Below are 18,579 nucleotides of genomic sequence, written 5' to 3'. Positions count from 1 at the left end.
CCCCTGGGAACTACTTTTTCTTCTTTGACTCTATGAACTTGACTATTTAAGATACTTATATAACTGGAATCCTGCAGTGTCTGTCTTTCTGTGACTGGTGTCTTTCACTTAGCACAATGCCATAAATGCTTTTCCATGTTCTTGCATATTGCAAACTCTTCCTTAATTTTTAAGGATAAATTATATTCTATGGTACGTATATACCACATTTTTTATCAATTTCTCTGTTGATGGACTTTTAGGCTGTTACTACAAATTGTCAAATGTGAATAGTGCTGCAATAATATAGGAGTAGTAATATCTCATCCAGATCATTAAACTAAAACCTCCCTAAATCTTAAGCCAGTGTCAACATATAGGTATAAGGAGTGGTTGCATTCATTGCCTTCTCAGACACTTACCATCTCTTTGACTGGTTTTACCAAAACCCATTAATTTTGTTCTGGGTTAGTTTGAACTGGAGTCTGACAAAGGCTGTAAAGACTTGGCTGCAGGTGATTGTGTGCAAAACAGACCCCTAAATATTTGGAAAGTTACAGATAAAAATGGATCCTATCACAGGAAAAGAGCTAGAGCAGCATCGGCAGCAATTGGCAAAGGCAATTTCATGGAAAGACAACAGGCCTACACATCTTGGAGCCACTGAAATGAGAAATGAATTAGGTAAAAGCCTCAGGAAAATGCAATACAGAAATATGGAAAAATCCAGGCAGTAACTACTGTACTAAGTATAGTATGGAGGTGTTATTCATATTGATTACTGTGAGTCATCAAGGACAATTTAAATGGGATTCAGCATGTTTAGAGCACATTTCAAATACATTCAGTATGCTCTGGCCATGGAGTGCAGGGTTGGAAAATGATCTAGAATTACAAGGTTCTAAAGCGGTTTGAGTTATGGAGTGCAGAGATCTCCAAATTTGAGATCTTTGGGAAGACAAAGAAATACCTTTATGTTCCTTTTTTTTTTTTTTAATTGTCCTTGTGCCAGTGCAGGACATTGTCATTAGTTAGGTCAGATATAAATTAGGAAACTAATATTTATTTAGCACCACTTATTTAATTCTCAAATTTGGTTTCTGTAATTTCTGTTTTGGAGTTCAAGGTCATATAACCCAAAAACAACAGCGAAATTTGGATTCAAATCTGTGTGTCTCCAATGGGAAAGTTCTTTCCAACATTTGCCATCTCTCTCCTAAAATACCCTTAAATAGGGACATGCATATTGGCATTATGGAAACACATTTTGGTCCATGCAAACACATTTTGTCCTAAAATTTTATAAGGCAGTATCAGTTATTTTTAAATGAGAACATTTTTTAAATTATTAATAAGTAACCAATGCACAAAATTTGCAATAATCACAAACTGAAGAATGGAAATTAGGCTCAAGATAAATGAGAAAGTACAAAACTATCTCGAAATCTTAGTGATCTCTTCTCTCTCTTAATTTTTCCATGATTGGTTCCCTCCATTTCCTCCATCCATAGTTGTCCATTCTTTACTTTCCTCAACACAGAGGTTACCACCTCACAGAGCACACATTTATTTTGAAATTAGGCCCAATGCACAAAAATCGTGCAAGGGGCTCGGCCTTCGCAGCCCTGGCTGCCTCATCCTTCGTAGCCTGTCTGCCTCTTGGCCCTGGCTGCCTTGCAGCCCCGTGGCCCTGCGGCCCCACCCACTGGCCATTCTGGAAGGTCATTCCCCCCCCACCCCGGTCTAATTAGCATATTAGCTCTTTATTGTATAAGATGTTTGAGTTTTATGAACGTCAGGCCTTCCATTAATGTGGCATCTCTCTCTAGAGTTTCTAGCCACTGTCCCTGGTTCTGCTGGGATGACGGAGAACACTAGGTCAAACCCCGTCTCTCAATTGCTTTCGCCTCCAGGGTAGCATCCCTGCCTTCCTCCAGCAGTTCTCAGAGGACCTATGTTCCTCATGTTACAAACTCCCACTTGCTCTCTTCGTATTTTAAACCGGCAGTTCTCAACCTGGGCTGCGCGTCTGAGTCCCCTGGAAGCCTGTAAAAAATAGTCGTGTCAGGAAATCAGAACAGATTGTCACTGCTTCGTGAACGATATGCAATACAAGATTCACAGGAGACATGGGCATGTGTTCAGTGTGTGAAGAACATGGCTCAGAGTCCCAGCCCCACCGTGAAGGTACTGCTTGGCCTCAGGCATGCTATTTCCCTCCTAGGAGTCTCAATTTCTCATGAAGATACGAGCATATGCAAGCCTACCCTGCCTGCCTCCTGGGCTTGTTGGGAAGAACAAAAGTTCTTTGGAAACTGTAAATCATCCTGGGAACGTTATCATCACCTATTTAATTTTTAAAGATGTAGATGCTTTCTAATAATGCTGTCCACCTATCAGCTTACTCAGTGTAGTCCCTAACTTCTGTACCTTTTCTAGCCTTGAGATATTCTTTTTTCCTCATTATTTATTTAGATAAAAATAAGACATCCCAAGAATTCCTCAACAAATAAACACATTGAAGGAGCATCAATAGAAAGGAGCACCCAAGTTCTTAAATGGACCAGTCATCACTCTACTACCCTTTATCTCTTTTACACAGTATACATATGAAACAGTATTTATCTTTAGCATTTTTATGTGTTTTGTGTTTAGCTAAGAGCACAATTCTGCAGTCAAGTGAAAAGTATTCTAGGCTTTGCTCTGTCACTATGTTCTGCGACCTAGCAGACTTGTAGAGAAAGTACTTGGAGAAGAATAAATAGATGTATGACTATGATGAATAGTAAATGTTAGTCCACTATAGGGAAAAAAACTTATAATTATAGAAACCTTAAATTAGCAAGAATAATATATGTAATGCTACTATTTAAAAATGTAATTTCTATTTTTAGTTATTTATAACCTTCTAGTTATCTCTTTCTTCCGCACTTGATGCTAAAGTGCCGAAAAGATGTGAAAATTTTATATATCAATAATTTGTCTAATCTGAACTGTATTATATTGGAAATGTACTCAATGTTTTCTGAAGCACTACAACCATCTGTTTTAGTATAGAAAATATTAAAGTACTAGAATGTTTTTTTAAGGTAGGATATTGGGAGTCAGATGTGTCCAGTTTTTTTAGTTAAAATCTTATTAATCCAAAGTTTATTTTCTTTTCATTTTCAGGGGTTTTCTTTGTATCTGCATTTTTATTTATTGGATGATATTAGAGGAATATATTTATTATTCATATGTGTGAATAGTTGATTGCTTCATATAAAGTTTTATCTGTTTGAAGAACTGAAACAGTCTTTTGTTTTTCATATTGTAGTGTCTTCATACACTCCATTAGCGGTAAACCAGAGCCAGTGATATATTTTTCAAAGAACTATAATTCCCATACCATTTTCATTTTCTCCACGTAAAAACAGCTATGTCTGTCTGAATTCCACCCCATGAAGGAACACTCCCGTTACACCAGAGTCCTCTTGCAAAACATGGTTTATTGCTGTCATTGTCATTGTTGTTACAAACTTGAAAACTCGATTTAAGAAAATACAGAGCTAAAATTATCCTTTCTTAGAGGTTTGCCTACATCAATCTCAGCTCAGCTAATGCTGTAATTAAAACCCGTCACGCTCGTGACCCAGAATGATCAAGTCCCTGACTTTCACACTTCTTTACCTCGTGTGACTAAAATGCAGAGAAATGTAAACACACACGGGAGTGTTCTGGGATATAGACTAAAGCCACTTGTCTCAATAGGAAAATGCATTTAAAAGTTAAATGCATTTTACACTATATTCTACAATTTATTTTATTTTAATGTTACAAGGCTTTCAATTTATCACCACTGAGGGAAACAGGGTGCAGGAAGATGTGGTGTATTTATTCCCTGTCTTCTCTGGGACTCTTGTACTTCCTGATCCTCTTGATATCCTCCTGTTTTTCCAGGCGAAGGACACCAATCAGATAGGAGCTCAGGGAGCAAGCAGGGTTGTAGGAGAAGGTAGAGGCAGCAAGCTCACATGTGGCCTTGTAGGTTATTGAAAGATGTACACATTTCCTCTAAGACTGGAATACTTGGAAGGTTTTAAACAAAGGCATGGCATGGTCAAACTTACATTCTAGAAGGGTAACACTGGCTCCTGAGCTGAGAAGAAAGTATGAGCAGTCAAAAGGAGAAGCAGAGAGATCCAGTGAGAAGGCTTTTGAAGTAATCTGTATAAGAGATGATGATGACTTAGACCAAGTTTGCAGGAGTAGAGATGGCTAGGTGAATCTATAATAATAAAAGCATAATATGCTAATTAGACTGGACGTCCTTCCGGATGTCCTTCTGTCCTTCCAGATGAAGCCGAGGCTGCGAGGGAAGCCCGGATCCCAGGTGCCAGAGGGAAGCTGGTGCTGGCAGCTGGGGGAAGGAAGGCCTACTCTTGCATGAATTTTGTGCATTGGGCCTCTAGTATATTATAAAAGAACCAAAAATATTACTCAGCAATAGAAACAGTATAAGAATATATACTGATATATGCAACATAGATGTATCTTGGAGACATCATGCTAAGTGAAAAAATGCCAGATGCCAAAGATTGAAGATGATATTGTTCTATTTATTTACAATTGTAGAAAAGGCAAAGCAAGTGACACAAAATAGATCAGTAGTTTCCTGAGACCAGTGGTGGGGACGTGGGGTAACACCCCAGAGAGTGAGGGAACTGTGGAGAATGATGGAAATGTTCCAAAACGTGATTGCTCACGAAAATGAACACTTACAGTGAGAATTTTTACTCTATGTAAATTAAAATTTAACAAAGCTGTAAATTAAGAAATATGTGCATAGAATAAAATTCACCAACAGAAGTAGTGTATAAGACAAAAAGATATGGCAAAAGCAATGCAATGTTTCCAATCTCAGCTAGAAGAAAGTCATCATTATGTGATATGCAGCCATGAGCTATTCTATAGTGATAGGAAGTATGGGGGAGGATTTCGGCCTTAGATGTGTCAATTGTCAGCTCCTTATTATACATCCAAGAGGAGATACCAATTGGGAAATTGAACATAAAGAAACTGATTGAAAGAGGTCTAGACTGCAGATATCATTTTAAGACTTCTCAGTGAATATATACTGTTATTAAAAGCCAGGAAACTCGAAGCTGACAACATTCTTTATCCATGAACGTTGATTATGAAGAGAAGAGGGGCACTAGAATAATTTCCCAATTCCTCTATCACTTCTCATTTCTATGTTAATATCTATAACCCTCCTCCACTTCCCAACTAAACTCTAGGAAAGTGGCTGGCTGCACATCTAGCTGAAAAGATACTCATTAGCAATGACTGTTGACCAAGTGCACCTCCTTAAGGTCATTCAGCACAAGAAAAGAAAAGAAAAAAGAAAACCATTAAGCAGTGTTACCATCTTGAAGCCTCAGTTTATTTTGAGAAATTACAACTTAAGGCCATAAATATTTACCAAGTGAAACAAAAGCTGTATTTCTCCTATCAAAATAAATTAACAAAAAACATCTTGCTGATTATTAGAAACAATGTCAACCCCTGGCCCCTTATGATAGAGTGGAACAGGATTCAAAACTCCTTCGCTTTGCTGTCTCTGTTTACCTGGCTTTGACGGTGGGTATCCAGTGGCCCATTGGTCCCTTTCTTGGATCTACCTCTTCACTTTGCTTGGCCAATAATAGCCAGTCCATTCCCTGCCCGATAGCACATGGGTCTTGACTCATCTTCATATGGTGGCTGACACTGCTGGCCTTGCAGAAGGTCCCTTATATTTTAGTGAACAGCTGCTCTCACCTGCTGCTAAGATGTTTCTCTGGCAAGCTTGTTTTGTACTCTTGCTAATTCTTCTAACTGTAACAAGGCACTTTCGAATTTATGCTAGTTAGATTGGAAGGCTTTGTCTTCTCTCACCACTCCAGGAAACATCGTACGGTGGAACTTACAATGTCATATTTTGTATTAACCCAGGACTACTAGTTTCATAGTGTTTGAGTTGATAAGGTTCAGATCCTTTCCTTTTATAAATTCCATGACTGGTTTTCTGAAAATATCTCCTTTCCCTAGTATTACTAATCATGATGTTATGATGCTGGCATTAAAAACCACTTTGTACACTTATATTCAGGAATCCATATTTCTGTATGTTGATATGTATATTCACAAAATACAAACATATATATGTGTGTCTGTGTGTATTTTCTTTTTAAATCAACTGACAATATTCACCTTTTATTAAAATTTGACCTTACTTAAATAAGACCTCTATGCTTCTTCTTCCACAGAGCTGTACTTAGCACTTTCTTCTAACATCCCCTTACTCTCTGGTAGATATTTCCCAAGATTATTATAGTTAGTATATATTGTAACTTCCCCAGTGGGTCAACACGGGTTTTAAATTGTTCCATGTGAGAATAACACCTGATCAATACTCAGGTCTGAAACGTGGGTTTTGATTGGCTGTGTTTAATATATGTTTGTGCTGCTTCATTGCTTCTTAATAGCACATCATGTCAGACATGATAAGTACTATAATCACATCCATTTCAATCTTGTTATATATTATGCTCTTAATGAAAATCATGTTTTTAATTTGTATAGATGGGATTAATCTTTGTTAGAATTACTCATTTTTGAAAAACAAAGTAATACAGAGGAGTACTCATTTTAAGTATTGTAAAGCTCTTTTCTTCATCAGATGTGTTGTTCTCCATGGTGATGAGTCTTTAATTCATTGTCATCTTTTAATTATTCTCCAGATGATATTTACTCTTAGTTATTATTGTTTATCCTCAGCTATGCAGTTGCTTTAAATTTGGAAAGCTGTGGACAGTGAAATAAAAACAATTATATTAAAAAAAACAAAAAAGGCTTTCAAAAGCAAATCAAGCTGTTACTAATGCAAAGAAATATTTTGACCAACAATAATGAAGAATATCAGTGATATTTTTAATGACACCCTTAGTTTTAAAGTATTAATCTTTTTAATGCACCTAATTATACAGGCCTTATGTAAATAATTTATCACCCATCCCTGAAAGCTTAAAGAATTGGTTGAGGCCCAGCTGGTGGGGCTCAGTGGTTGAGTTTCAACCCATGAACCAAGATGTCATAGTTCAATTCCAGGTCAGGGCACATGCCCAGATTGTAGGCTCAATCCCTAGTAGGAGGTATACAGGAGGCAGCAGATTAATGATTCTTCCTTATCATTGATGTTTCTATCCCTCTCTCCCTCTCCCTTCCTCTCTCTGAAATCAATAAAAACATTTTCTAAATGGTTAAGGGTGATAGAAAGAGGGTATTGGTAAAAGAAATGTTCAACTACATTAGAGAGAGTGAATATATCTTCCCAATGTAGGGTTAAAAACTAAACTGCCATCTTTTCATTGAATAATTTTAAACACACACACACACACACACACACACACACACACAAAGGACAAAATGTGACAACATTCAAAGCACACAATTTTTTAAAAATGTATACTATTTGAATTACAATAACACAAATTATTACTATAAAAGCTGCAATCATGGGTAGCCTATACAATTTAACGTTGGTGTGAAATATTACCTGTAGATTTATGACTAGCAGACTTCATAGTTTAGGAAACACTTTGTCCTTCAACATCTAATTTTTAAAATTAAATGACAAATCATTTAAAGTAAAGTCAATGAACTAAGTTATAGATCTTTAAGCTACTTCAAATAAGGCATATTATACTCCTGAGAAGGTGGGGGGGATAAACATTTTGTCACAATTAATAGGTGTTTGGTTTATCTTTCCAATGAATAATTAGATTTTTTTAAAAAAAAAGAAGTAAGGAATTTAAGTGTTTTACATATATTTGGCCTTATCACACAAAACTGTCTGATGTCATTTTGGCAGTACTTCAAAATGTAATTTAAATCCGGTTCCCAATCAAGACTAAACAATATAGTTTACAAAAAAAGAATATTTTAGAACATATATAACTAATCCAGCAAATATTTAACAGCTACTATATGTGAATCACTGTATTAGAAAATAGAGATACATCGGTGAAGATACAGTTCAAGATGCTTATGGTCTAGTGGAAAATATAGAAAACTTAATAAGCAATTATGATAGTGGGAAAAGAGCCAGGGTGTGGGTTTGGTGTGGAGGGACACTAAAGGGCCCACCTAATCTAATCGAGACCTTTCTACTGTGAGTTTCTGATAACTGGCATAAGCATCATCTAGGACAGCGGTTCTCAACCGGTGGGTTGCGACCCCTTCGGCGGTTGAACGACCCTTTCATAGGGATCGCCTAAGACCATCCTGCATATCAGATATTGACAGTATGATTCATAACAGTAACAACATTACAGTTATGAAGTAGCAATGAAAATAATTTTATGGTTGGGTCACAACATGAGGAACTGTATTTAAAGGGCCAGAAGGTTGAGAACCACTGATCTAGGATATTGTTAGAAATGCCAAATCTCAGTTCCAGCACCACCCATCCTGAATAGGGATCTTCATGTTAGTGAAATCCCAATGTTATCTGAATGTTTATTAAAGTTTGAGTCAAGCCAGGTGGTAGGGAAAAATACTCAGAGAAAGTGGACTCCCAAGTGGCAATGTGGTTAGTGTATAGAGAATAAAGGTAAAATGTATTGGAAACAGAGAGATAATTGTCGTCTAAACCAGATCTACAGCTTAGGCTATTGGTTGGACAGAGAAGTGTGGGGGAGAAGGGAGATGACCTCGGTTGGGGGCATGTTGTGTTTGATGTGCTTTGAGACATGTTTTAAAGGTGGATGCTCAAGTGGAAGATGGACAGATGAGTCTGGAGATCAGGAGTTAGTTCTCTACTGGGGTTATTGATTGGCGATCAGTAGTATATGATAGTAACTAAAGTCAGGTAAGGGAAAGATTACTCATGGAAAATATGTGAGGTCAAATATTTTAAAAAGTCTGTAAGGATAGGCCTTTGAAACACCAACATATAAAGAGACATCAACAAATAAGACTGCAGAAAGCAACCAGAGAGGAAAGAGGAAGCAAGAAGAGTATATAGATGGAGAAGCCAGGGGCTAGATGCCTTCTGGAGGAAAGGATCAATAATAATGTTGTCTTAATTTGGGTTCTCCTAAAAGAGCTTGAGAAAAGGATTTGGGCACAGGTAATTTATTGGGAGATAATTCCAAGGAGCAGAATACTCCAAGAAGCAGAATGGGGAGCCCAAAGAGTAAGACTTGGGTAAAGCCAATGAAATGTATTTGATTGAGTTGTTCTCCAACATGGACAAGTGCACGTGGTCCCACTGATGCCCTTGAGGAAAGATACAGAATGCGCCATAGATTTGTCCTTCTGAAGGAAGGGAGGCTATGACATAAATGTGGAGACTCCGGTTTCTCATTGATTGAATGTTACTCTGGGTAGTATTACCTACACTTTCCCCATTCCCAAATTTCCATGCAACTCTACCTTAAGCTGAGCAACTTTTCTAAATTTCTCAGGAAGTTCTCAGGCAGAAACCCTGAGATGGACTATCCAGCATACGTATAGTTGAAGTTCGAGGTAGTCACCTGGCAAGGTCAGGGGTTTACATGGGGCATCAGCAGGGTCAGCTACTAATGTCCATTGCTCTTCATACCAAATAAGATTCTTTATATCTAATTATCATGGCAATCATTGGGAAATCATTTAAATGTAAGAGTATTAGTGGAGCAGAAGAAATGGGAGCTATAATCCTGTGTTTCATGTTCTAAGAGGAATAGACAGTGAGATAATGAGTATAGACCACTTTTTTAGAAATTGATTGAGAAAGGGAAGGAAAAAAGTTGGGTGGTAGATTGAGGGTTGCTTATGCTCAGTTGAGATCCTTTTTTTTAAAGACAGGAATATCAGGTACTGAATAAGGATACAAACTGAATCCAGATGGCCTAGGTTCAAATCCTCACTTCAACTCTGATTAGCTGTGTGACTTGACACAAGTTATTTAAATCCTGTGTGCCTGAGTCTCATCATCTGTAAAGTGAAGATAATGGTACAATCTCATAAGGTTGTTGTGAGGATAAAATGAGCAAATATGAGTAAACTGTTTAGTTGAGTGCCTGGAAAATAGTTTATAATATCTAAAGGTTACTTATTATTGTTGTTATTATTCTTTGTAATAAAAGGCAAGTATATTTGAAAGCTATTTGGCTAGAACCAATACGTACAGAGAAAGATAAAGTTGTAAGATAGATACTATAGCACATAGGATAATGTTCCTGAGGAGAGCTAAGGAGGAGATATTCAAACACAGTTGAAAGATTAACTTCAAATGAGAGGAAAGACACTTTTTTTATTGTTATAAGAGCAAGAAGAAAAAACAGGTATCTCTCTAAATGAGTCAATAGATGTTCTTGTTGAAAAGCGTCTAGTTTTTTAAAAAATTTTAGGTAAGGTCGTCATCTGTGGGTGAAAGAAATTGTTGGGGGTGTTAAATAAGAGTGTTTAGAGGAGCCTCCATACTGTTTTCCATAGTGGCTGTACCATTCTACATTGAATGAGAATGTGAATGAGGGCTCTATTTTCTTCACAACCTCTCCAGCACTTGTCATTACCTGTCTTGTTGATAATAGCCATTCTAACATGTATGAGGTAGTACCTTGAAACTTATATGATTCTATTAACCAATGTCACTCCAATAAATTTAATTTTAAAAAAGTGTTTAGATAGCACATTATGTTTTAAATGATCCTATTGAAAAATGAAAGTGTGATTAGGTTACCACAGTGGGTCAATCTGTAAATCTGTAATTAACAATCAAAATAACTTTCACACACACACACACACACACACACACACACACACACACACACATACACACACTTGGAAAAGGTGCAATAATAAAAATCAAAGCCATTTAGAGCAATAAAATACTCTAAAAGGTTTTAAAATACTCAGGCACAGATTTAAACTCTATTATAATGATAATGAATGTTTCAATTTCTAGCAATCATCTATATCCTTGACTTTTATTCTAAAACTAGAGGCCCAGTGCACGAATTCGTGCAAGGGTGGGGTCCCTCAGCCTGACCTACATTTGCGCCTGATCGTGGCCTTCTCACCCAGTCCTGATCCCTGATCGGGGCTGATCAGGGCCAGTTGGCTGGGGGAGGGACCATGGAAGGTTGGCTGGCATGGGAGGTTGCCTGGGGGAGTGCACTGACCAACCCCTGTGTTGAGCGTCTGCCTGGTGGTCAGTACACATCATAGTGATGGGTTGACAGGTCATTTGGTCGCTTAGCCTTTTATATATATAAATTAACTAAAACATTAACTTTCTAAGAGTGTTTTATAGGAACAATTTATTTACTTGGTAATTAAGTATTTTATTCTAATTCTTAAATACACTGACTTGTCATTATTTTTGTTTTTTCAATTACTTGCTTGGTTAAGCCTTAAACAGAGCTACCCTGACCTTTGAAAAACGTTTTGGAATCTGCTCATTTTCAAGGCAAGCTAAATAATAAAAAGAAGGAAGTAACTCAGTCTTGGGTTACCTGGGAGCATTCACTGTCATCTCCAAAATCTTGGCTGCACTCTACCAAGGAGGCTTATTGGTGGCAATGACCTGTAATCATTGTTCCTGGAATCATTTGGAATCTCCCTATATAAAAATTTTAAAAAGTGATGCAGTGACAATTATTGTTGCCATCTCAAGTTACACAGAGACATCTCACAGGTTAAGTGTTTGCTGTCAGCATGGGCTACATTGTAAAAAAACCTCCTGAGATTACAGAAAACACATTGTTGTACAGTAATTCCATGCATTCTGAGATACAGACTTCAGTAAAAAGTTAACTACTTCTATGCAATGTTATATAGATTTGAAGGCTAGAGTTAGAATCATAAACTAAGAGCTCCATTTGACTTAACTTACTAATTTTTTAATATTATGTCATTTGTTCTTATAATAAAATGAAAAGTATAACTTGTAATTCTTATCTTCCAGTCATCTTCAGTGTATACAATGATATTTGGGTTTCAAAGACTATCCTGTTAGTTCTTTTTTTAAAAATATATTTTATTGATTTTAGAGAGGAAGGGAGAGGGAGAGAAAGATAGAAACATCAATGATGAGAGAGAATCATTGATTGGCTGCCTCCTGCACACCCTCTACCGGGGATCAAGCCTGCAACCCAGGCATGTGCTCTTGGCTAGAATTGAACTGGACCCTTCAGTCCTCAGGCTGACACTCTATCCACTGAGCCAAACCGGCTAGGGCTATCCTGTTAGTTCTAAGGAGGATTACTACCTCATTTCCAAATTTACTGGGCAATATCCAATACCCCTTTTCTTAGAGAATATTCCTTTGAGCACGCCTCTCAATACTTTGTCCTTCTTTGGGTTCTGCTAATCATTTTTACTGGGTTCTGCTCACACATCTTGCTGGCAAATGTTAGTTCCCTTACCTTGATCAATCTCCATGACTCCACTGCTTTTAAAATGTAGGTTCTACTTTTTGTCTTTTCTCTCCTTGTTTGACCCCTCCTTCCTTAGTGACCCCTGAGTCATCAACTATGTGTATTTTCTTTCCTGAGTACCTGACCTATAGATATGCATTAGGATGAGCTGTGGGCATCTTAATCTTAACTTGTCAAAACTGAATTTCTTTTCTTTCCTGACTCTCACTCACTGCGCTTCCTTATGTCCTAAGTTATCACAGTACTTGGCATATCAAAGTGGTTCTGATATTTTAGTGAATTGAGAGTCTGTTAAAACACACACAGCTTAGAGTTTGCAATTCTAATTCAGTAGGTTCGGGTGGAGAATACAAATGTGCCTTTCTAACATCCCAGGTGGTACTGGTGTTTGACAACTGCCCCTTGAGAACCATTAGCACACAGCAATCAATTAACATTGTTAGATCAATAATTCCCATGTCAGTGAATGGTTAAAATGGATCGTATAGGCTCAAAAATCAAACTTGGCTCAGTATGAATAAATGACAAGAAATACCTATAGAAATTTTGTTCTGAAGAAACAAGGTACATCATTTGGCCTAACACCCTTTTGCTGCAGATTAGGACACTGAAGCCTAAAGGGTTGAAATGAATTTTGTAAGAAAAAAGAACTGGATTTCAACCAACACCGACTTGCCTTAAAAATAAAATAGTTTCACATGTGGTATTTGTATGCAGCTAATCAAGGATTCGTTTTCCAATTCCAGAGACAAACATGGAGCAGCTAATTTTTCCTCTAGATGACGAGGCCTTTGCACATAGACGCAGATTTCCTCCAAATGAATACCACACTGTTAACACTGTGTCTTATACCCCTAAGATGCTTACAAAGAATTAAGAAATCTAGAGCTCAATGTTCTAAGGTTGAAAATTCTCACCACTCCAAGCAGTGTTTGGTCAGGAAGCTTGTTGAGAAGGGTAAGCAGAGACTGCTGGACACCAGCTGGTAGCGAATCTTTATTTGGCCAGAACGGAAAGGACTTTCATCACTGTAGTCAGTGTCCAAGCTGTAGTCGTCCTATTGTCTGAAGCTGTTCTATTTTCCCAAGTCGGGGTGTTTGACAGGACGCATCAGATGCCAGACTTGCTCATAGGAGGCTTTTGTTTAAAGGCAAAGGGACCACACCGCAGAGGAAGAGACACAAATAAGCATCAGAAGCCAACGCCTTTCCCAGAGTGAGCTCCCCATGGGGAGCACCTGGGGTGAGCTGTCTCTGGTTTCTTCCATCAGGATCTGTGCGGGGAGCCTTGGTGTCGGGAGAGCTCACCCACAAAGCTCCCCATAGCGTTTGATCTAATTGAGCCAGACTAGTTAAACCAATATCAGGGAAATTGGGTGTCCTCTTCCCCACTGGGTGCTGAGTGTGGGGTCCTTATGATATTGTGAGGAAAAGAATTTTCTGAGACTTGCCTGGGAGGATGAGTGGTTTTTATTTGTGGAATTACAACCCTGGGTTTCCAAAGTGCCATTCCAGTTATAGAAGTATAGCTGAGGGTTCAGTAGAGCTAAAAGCAAAGCCAGTGTCCAGAGTTTCCATTCCATGTTGCATCCGGGTCCAGTTCAGCATCATGGGTCATGTAGGCCAGTGTCAGGAAGAGGAGCGATAGAGCCCCACAAAGGCAGGAGTCAAGTGTTACACTCCAAGTTCACGAATTCCAATGTGTGAGGGATTAAATGTCTCAAATGTCATGCCCTGCCATGGCCATGCCCATTCTGGCCAATGACCTGTTCCCAGGTGTGACTGACAAGCAAATACCTTCCCAATGCCACCCCAACTCCACTGGGCATGTGTCTGTTCTCCTCCCTCTGCAGTCCCTTCCCCCAGCGATCTGCAGGGAATAGACCGGTGGCTCCCTGGGGAAAGTAAAGCTTTAGTTTCCTGGTGAAACTGCCCAAATGATATGTCTATAATATTTGGCCTTCCCTTTGCTCCTTTCCTGTTATTAATAACTAGGTTAATTACAATGGTATCAAAATCAAGTAGATGAGTTGTAAGTCATTAGTGCAAAAGTTAACCGTGGGGGTCTCCAGTGGCATTTTAGACCCTGAAAAGTCCATCACATATTCCACTGCCCCCTTTTTGTCTAAGAGTAAAAAGTAAGCACAGAAATGTCTCCAGAAATAAAGATAGAGCGTTTCCAGACCAGCTGCAAATCAGCTTCACCCTCCAGAGCGGTCGGTAGAGAAGGCCATGGAAGTTGCTTTCCTATGGACCAGCTGGTGAGGGCCCAGCAGATTGAATCCAGGTTTCCAGAAATGAACTAGCAAGCATCTGAGGTTAGGCAGGCATATGGATTCTGAGCTCTTCGGGAAATATTAACCCTGTACTTCTCAAGTACATACTAGAAGCCATTTACACACAATGGCTGTGACAGCATCGGTGCCTAAAATTCAAAATGCTTAAATCATAATCTAGTTGCTTCATATATATTCATTTGGGGGCTTTAATACTTCAAGGGGATAATCTGGTGACCAAATAAAGGAATTCTCATGACAAAATTGTATTTCAATAGAGGATACTAAGCTCTCAAAGGGAACATCCAAACAATATGAGCTTTATAGGTAAGGAAAGTATGTGGGGAAATTGAAGAAATTCAATTGCTGTTATTCATTAGCTGTGTCTGTTATCAATTACAATTATAATCACAAGAAGTGCAGACAAGGAGGCAGAAGACCTAGATTTTCTAGAGAGAACTTTGCTATCTGAAAGATCTGAGAAAAAGCTTCCCATGGTAATGCATCAAATGTGTTTTGTTTAAAAGAATCATATTCCAGTATTTTTATCTGGTTTTATTACTTACTATTTTATTTTTATTATCAACTTTATTTCTGTTCAATGAAACTAATTTTGAGAGTTTTAACTCACTTTTTCAAAGTATGGCATCATAACTACCTGTTTTTAAAACATTAAAAGCATGTTTCAAATGTAAAAATGATGAGTCATCTGGGGTCCTTTTAAGATGTAGATGCTGATTTCATAGATCTGGGGTGAAGCCTGAAATTCCCTTCTAATAAGCTCCCACGCAACATTGGTGCTACCATGTCCTGTTAACTAGCAGGGATGCTTTTTTTTTTTAAGTGACTCTCTGTGTGTATGTGAGCATGTGCGTATATTCAAAGGGACCTGTACATCAAGGGAATAATCTCAGAGTTAAGCCTGAAAATCTGCATTCCCAAAGAACAACAACCCCACCTAAGTTTATAAATACCCAAGTGTAAGAACTTCTTGGTTAAATGAACTTAATTGTCTGAGTTAACTTCCTGCTATGAAATTAGGTGGATCTAGTCTCACCCTCATGTTCTCCTGGGTCCTAAATTGAAGCGGGTCACATTCTCTTACTTTGCAAGGCATCTGTTTCTTGACTTGCAAACAGCTGCCAAGTTCCCTGCCTAGATGTTCAAAACTGAATTAGGGCTGCTCTTTCCCTGTAAGAGCTAAGATAAAACTTTTTGTATTGTCCAAAGTTACCAGATTCGTTCTCCAAGTTAAGACCCAAAGAGCAGCTGCATACTTCTTTTGGAACTCAGCTAAAATGAAATTTTAAAAAAGAATATGTGTGCGTGTGTGTAAAAATTTTATTTTTACCCCATTATTGGTTTTTCTGGGACTACAACCTTGAACTCACTCTGAAATCCTTTTGTGCCTTCTCTCCATAACATCTCAGGTTATTACAGGAAAGATTTACCTAAATAAATACTTTCTGCAATATGTGACACAGAATAGTGACATTAAAACCTAGTGCATAAAGTTTCTTCCCTTTAAAGAATTACTTCTTTTTGTTATTGTTATCCAGGTGTTATTGAATATAGCAAAGTAACATGACGATTTCTCATTCAGCCTAACAATGGTTTTTCATTTTCTTTTTTCCTTTCCTTACAGTATAAGCAAGTGGAACAATACATGTCATTCCATAAGTTGCCAGCTGATATGCGTCAGAAGATTCATGATTACTATGAGCACAGATACCAAGGGAAGATCTTTGATGAGGAAAATATTCTCAATGAACTGAACGATCCTCTGAGAGAGGTAAGGTTTCTAGTCCTGGACCTCCTTGGTCATTGCTTTCTCTGTTTACGGGAAATCCTGAGGTCCATGCTATCACATTGATCAAAAGAAATATTGGAATTAAATGATAAGACATCGTTTTTTGCCCTTATTCTTTATTATGTTTTTCCATACACATGTTTTTCATTGTTAAAAAAAAAATACTGGAAATTGCCCAAGCGGTGTGGCCTAGAGGTTGAATGTCAACCTATGAACCAGGAAGTCATGGTTCGATTCCTGGTCAGGGCACATGCCCAGGTTTCAGACTCAATCCCCACAGTGGGGCATGTAGAAGGCAGCCGATTAATGATTCTCTTCATTGAAGTTTCTATCTCTCTCTCCCTCTTCTTCTCTGAAATCAATAAAAATATATTTAAAATAAATACTGGAAATTGTTTAATTATGATTCTCAGAACTGTTTATTTCTGTATCCCCAGTTATGAAAGTTCCTTCATGTGTCCTGATTGTCCATATCTTCCCAATCTTCCACCCTCTTATCATTATTACATATTGTTTCTTTATTTTTCTGATTACCACTATTTTTCCATGTTTATTTTCCCTGTTCATCCCCTAGATTCACTCACACACTCACCTCACCTGTTGCAAGTAATTTCTTATAACCTCATTACAATACTTTGCTTTGGGTCTTCTTTCCATCCTTCCCCAGAAATCCCCCCTCTGCTTACTAGAATGTTCAGGTCACCCCTGGACCGAAAGAACATTCTCTTTCTTGTTCGTATTTCTTAACAATGCTTTGCTCATTTTTCTTTCTTTTACTACCAACCTTGTCAAAAGATTCCCAATATAATCCTTGCATTGTGATTTGATCACATCTTTACCAAAACTGTTCCCTTGAAAGTTATCAATGACCTGTTAATGATCAAGGCCTTTGCTTTTGAGCCCTTGTTGGGAACATTTAAACTGTTAATAAAATACACATCTGAGGTTTTGTTTTGTTTTGTTTTGTTTTGTTTTGTTTTGTTTTGTTTTGTTTTGTTTTGTTTGGGGAGGGGGGGCAACTTCAGCACTGAACCATTACTGAGCCATTGACTTGACATTCTGCCTTTCTGAATTTGCTCTCTTCTATTTATTTGACCTCACACTTCCATTCTGTAAATTTGAGCTCCAAGTTCTTGCCATAAACTCCAGTTTCTCAAAAGTTACATGATACCACCCAGCCTCATACGTATGATAAGCTATTTCATAAAGTAATGTAATCATTCAATGCTGAAATATTTATCTTTTGAAATCTCCATAAATATTTCAGTCATTTTCTTACATTCATGTGAAATATAAAACATTGGTCCTTTTTTGAATTTTTTCCCGCTCTTCACATTCAGTCAATCACCAAATGCTAATCAATTAACTGTGGTAAGACATCTTATGCCCAGACCCTTGTCTTCTTTCCTAATACCATCACCCTAACTGTGTTCTTCTCACAGGGAGTAGCTGCACCATAACTAGTTGCCTTCCATCCTTTAGTTTGTTTTCTCTACCACTGAAAATTTTACCAATGTCAGATTAATCTTCCTTTATGGTTACAAGCTGATCATTTCTCTGCTCTGAAACTTTGTCTTTCCATTTCAAATCAAATCGCATAAAGCCCCTTAAGCTTCCATCCGAGCCCTTCTGTGCAGGATATCTGCTATGCTAATGATTAGCTTGTATTCTCAATAAAATCCTCAATCAAATAGGAATAAGTAAATCTTTTTGCATTGGGAAACAAAATTCAATTATCTTTATATTTTAAAAAAGTAAGATTTTGTTTGTTTGTTTTTAAATCTCTATATGCTTAGCTTTTTCTCTTGGTTGGATTTCAGAATCTGTATTAAATCCAAATCCCCTTCACTGAGGAGCAGAATCTTAGGACATTGGAAGCAGGTTGGGTTCCCTGAGGCCTGGAGAGATTCCAAGGAGGGTGGGTCAGGCCATAGCAGGGAGACACAGGTAATCCCAGAGATAGTATCAGGGATGAAGATAGATCAAAACACAGGAGGCTACAATAAAACTAAGAATTTATTTTAAATGAGCAGGGACAGGTAAAGATTCCAGAATTAAATGTTATG

At 37.8% G+C, this 18,579-nt stretch overlaps 1 protein-coding gene across 1 annotated transcript in view; it reads left to right on the top strand.

Moving 5' to 3' along the window:
• HCN1 (hyperpolarization activated cyclic nucleotide gated potassium channel 1) overlaps positions 1-18,579 on the top strand; it is a 259,139-nt gene that overhangs the window by 196,236 nt on the left and 44,324 nt on the right. Inside the window, exon 4 of the mRNA XM_081089933.1 lies at positions 16,349-16,495. Coding sequence (XP_080946059.1) covers positions 16,349-16,495 — 147 coding nt within the window. The remainder of the gene's footprint in view (positions 1-16,348; positions 16,496-18,579) is intronic.

The sequence above is a fragment of the Myotis nattereri genome, assembly GCF_964212035.1.
Source record: "Myotis nattereri genome assembly, chromosome: 4".
NCBI lineage: Eukaryota > Metazoa > Chordata > Mammalia > Chiroptera > Vespertilionidae > Myotis > Myotis nattereri.
This window is presented reverse-complemented; position numbering and strand designations above follow the sequence as displayed.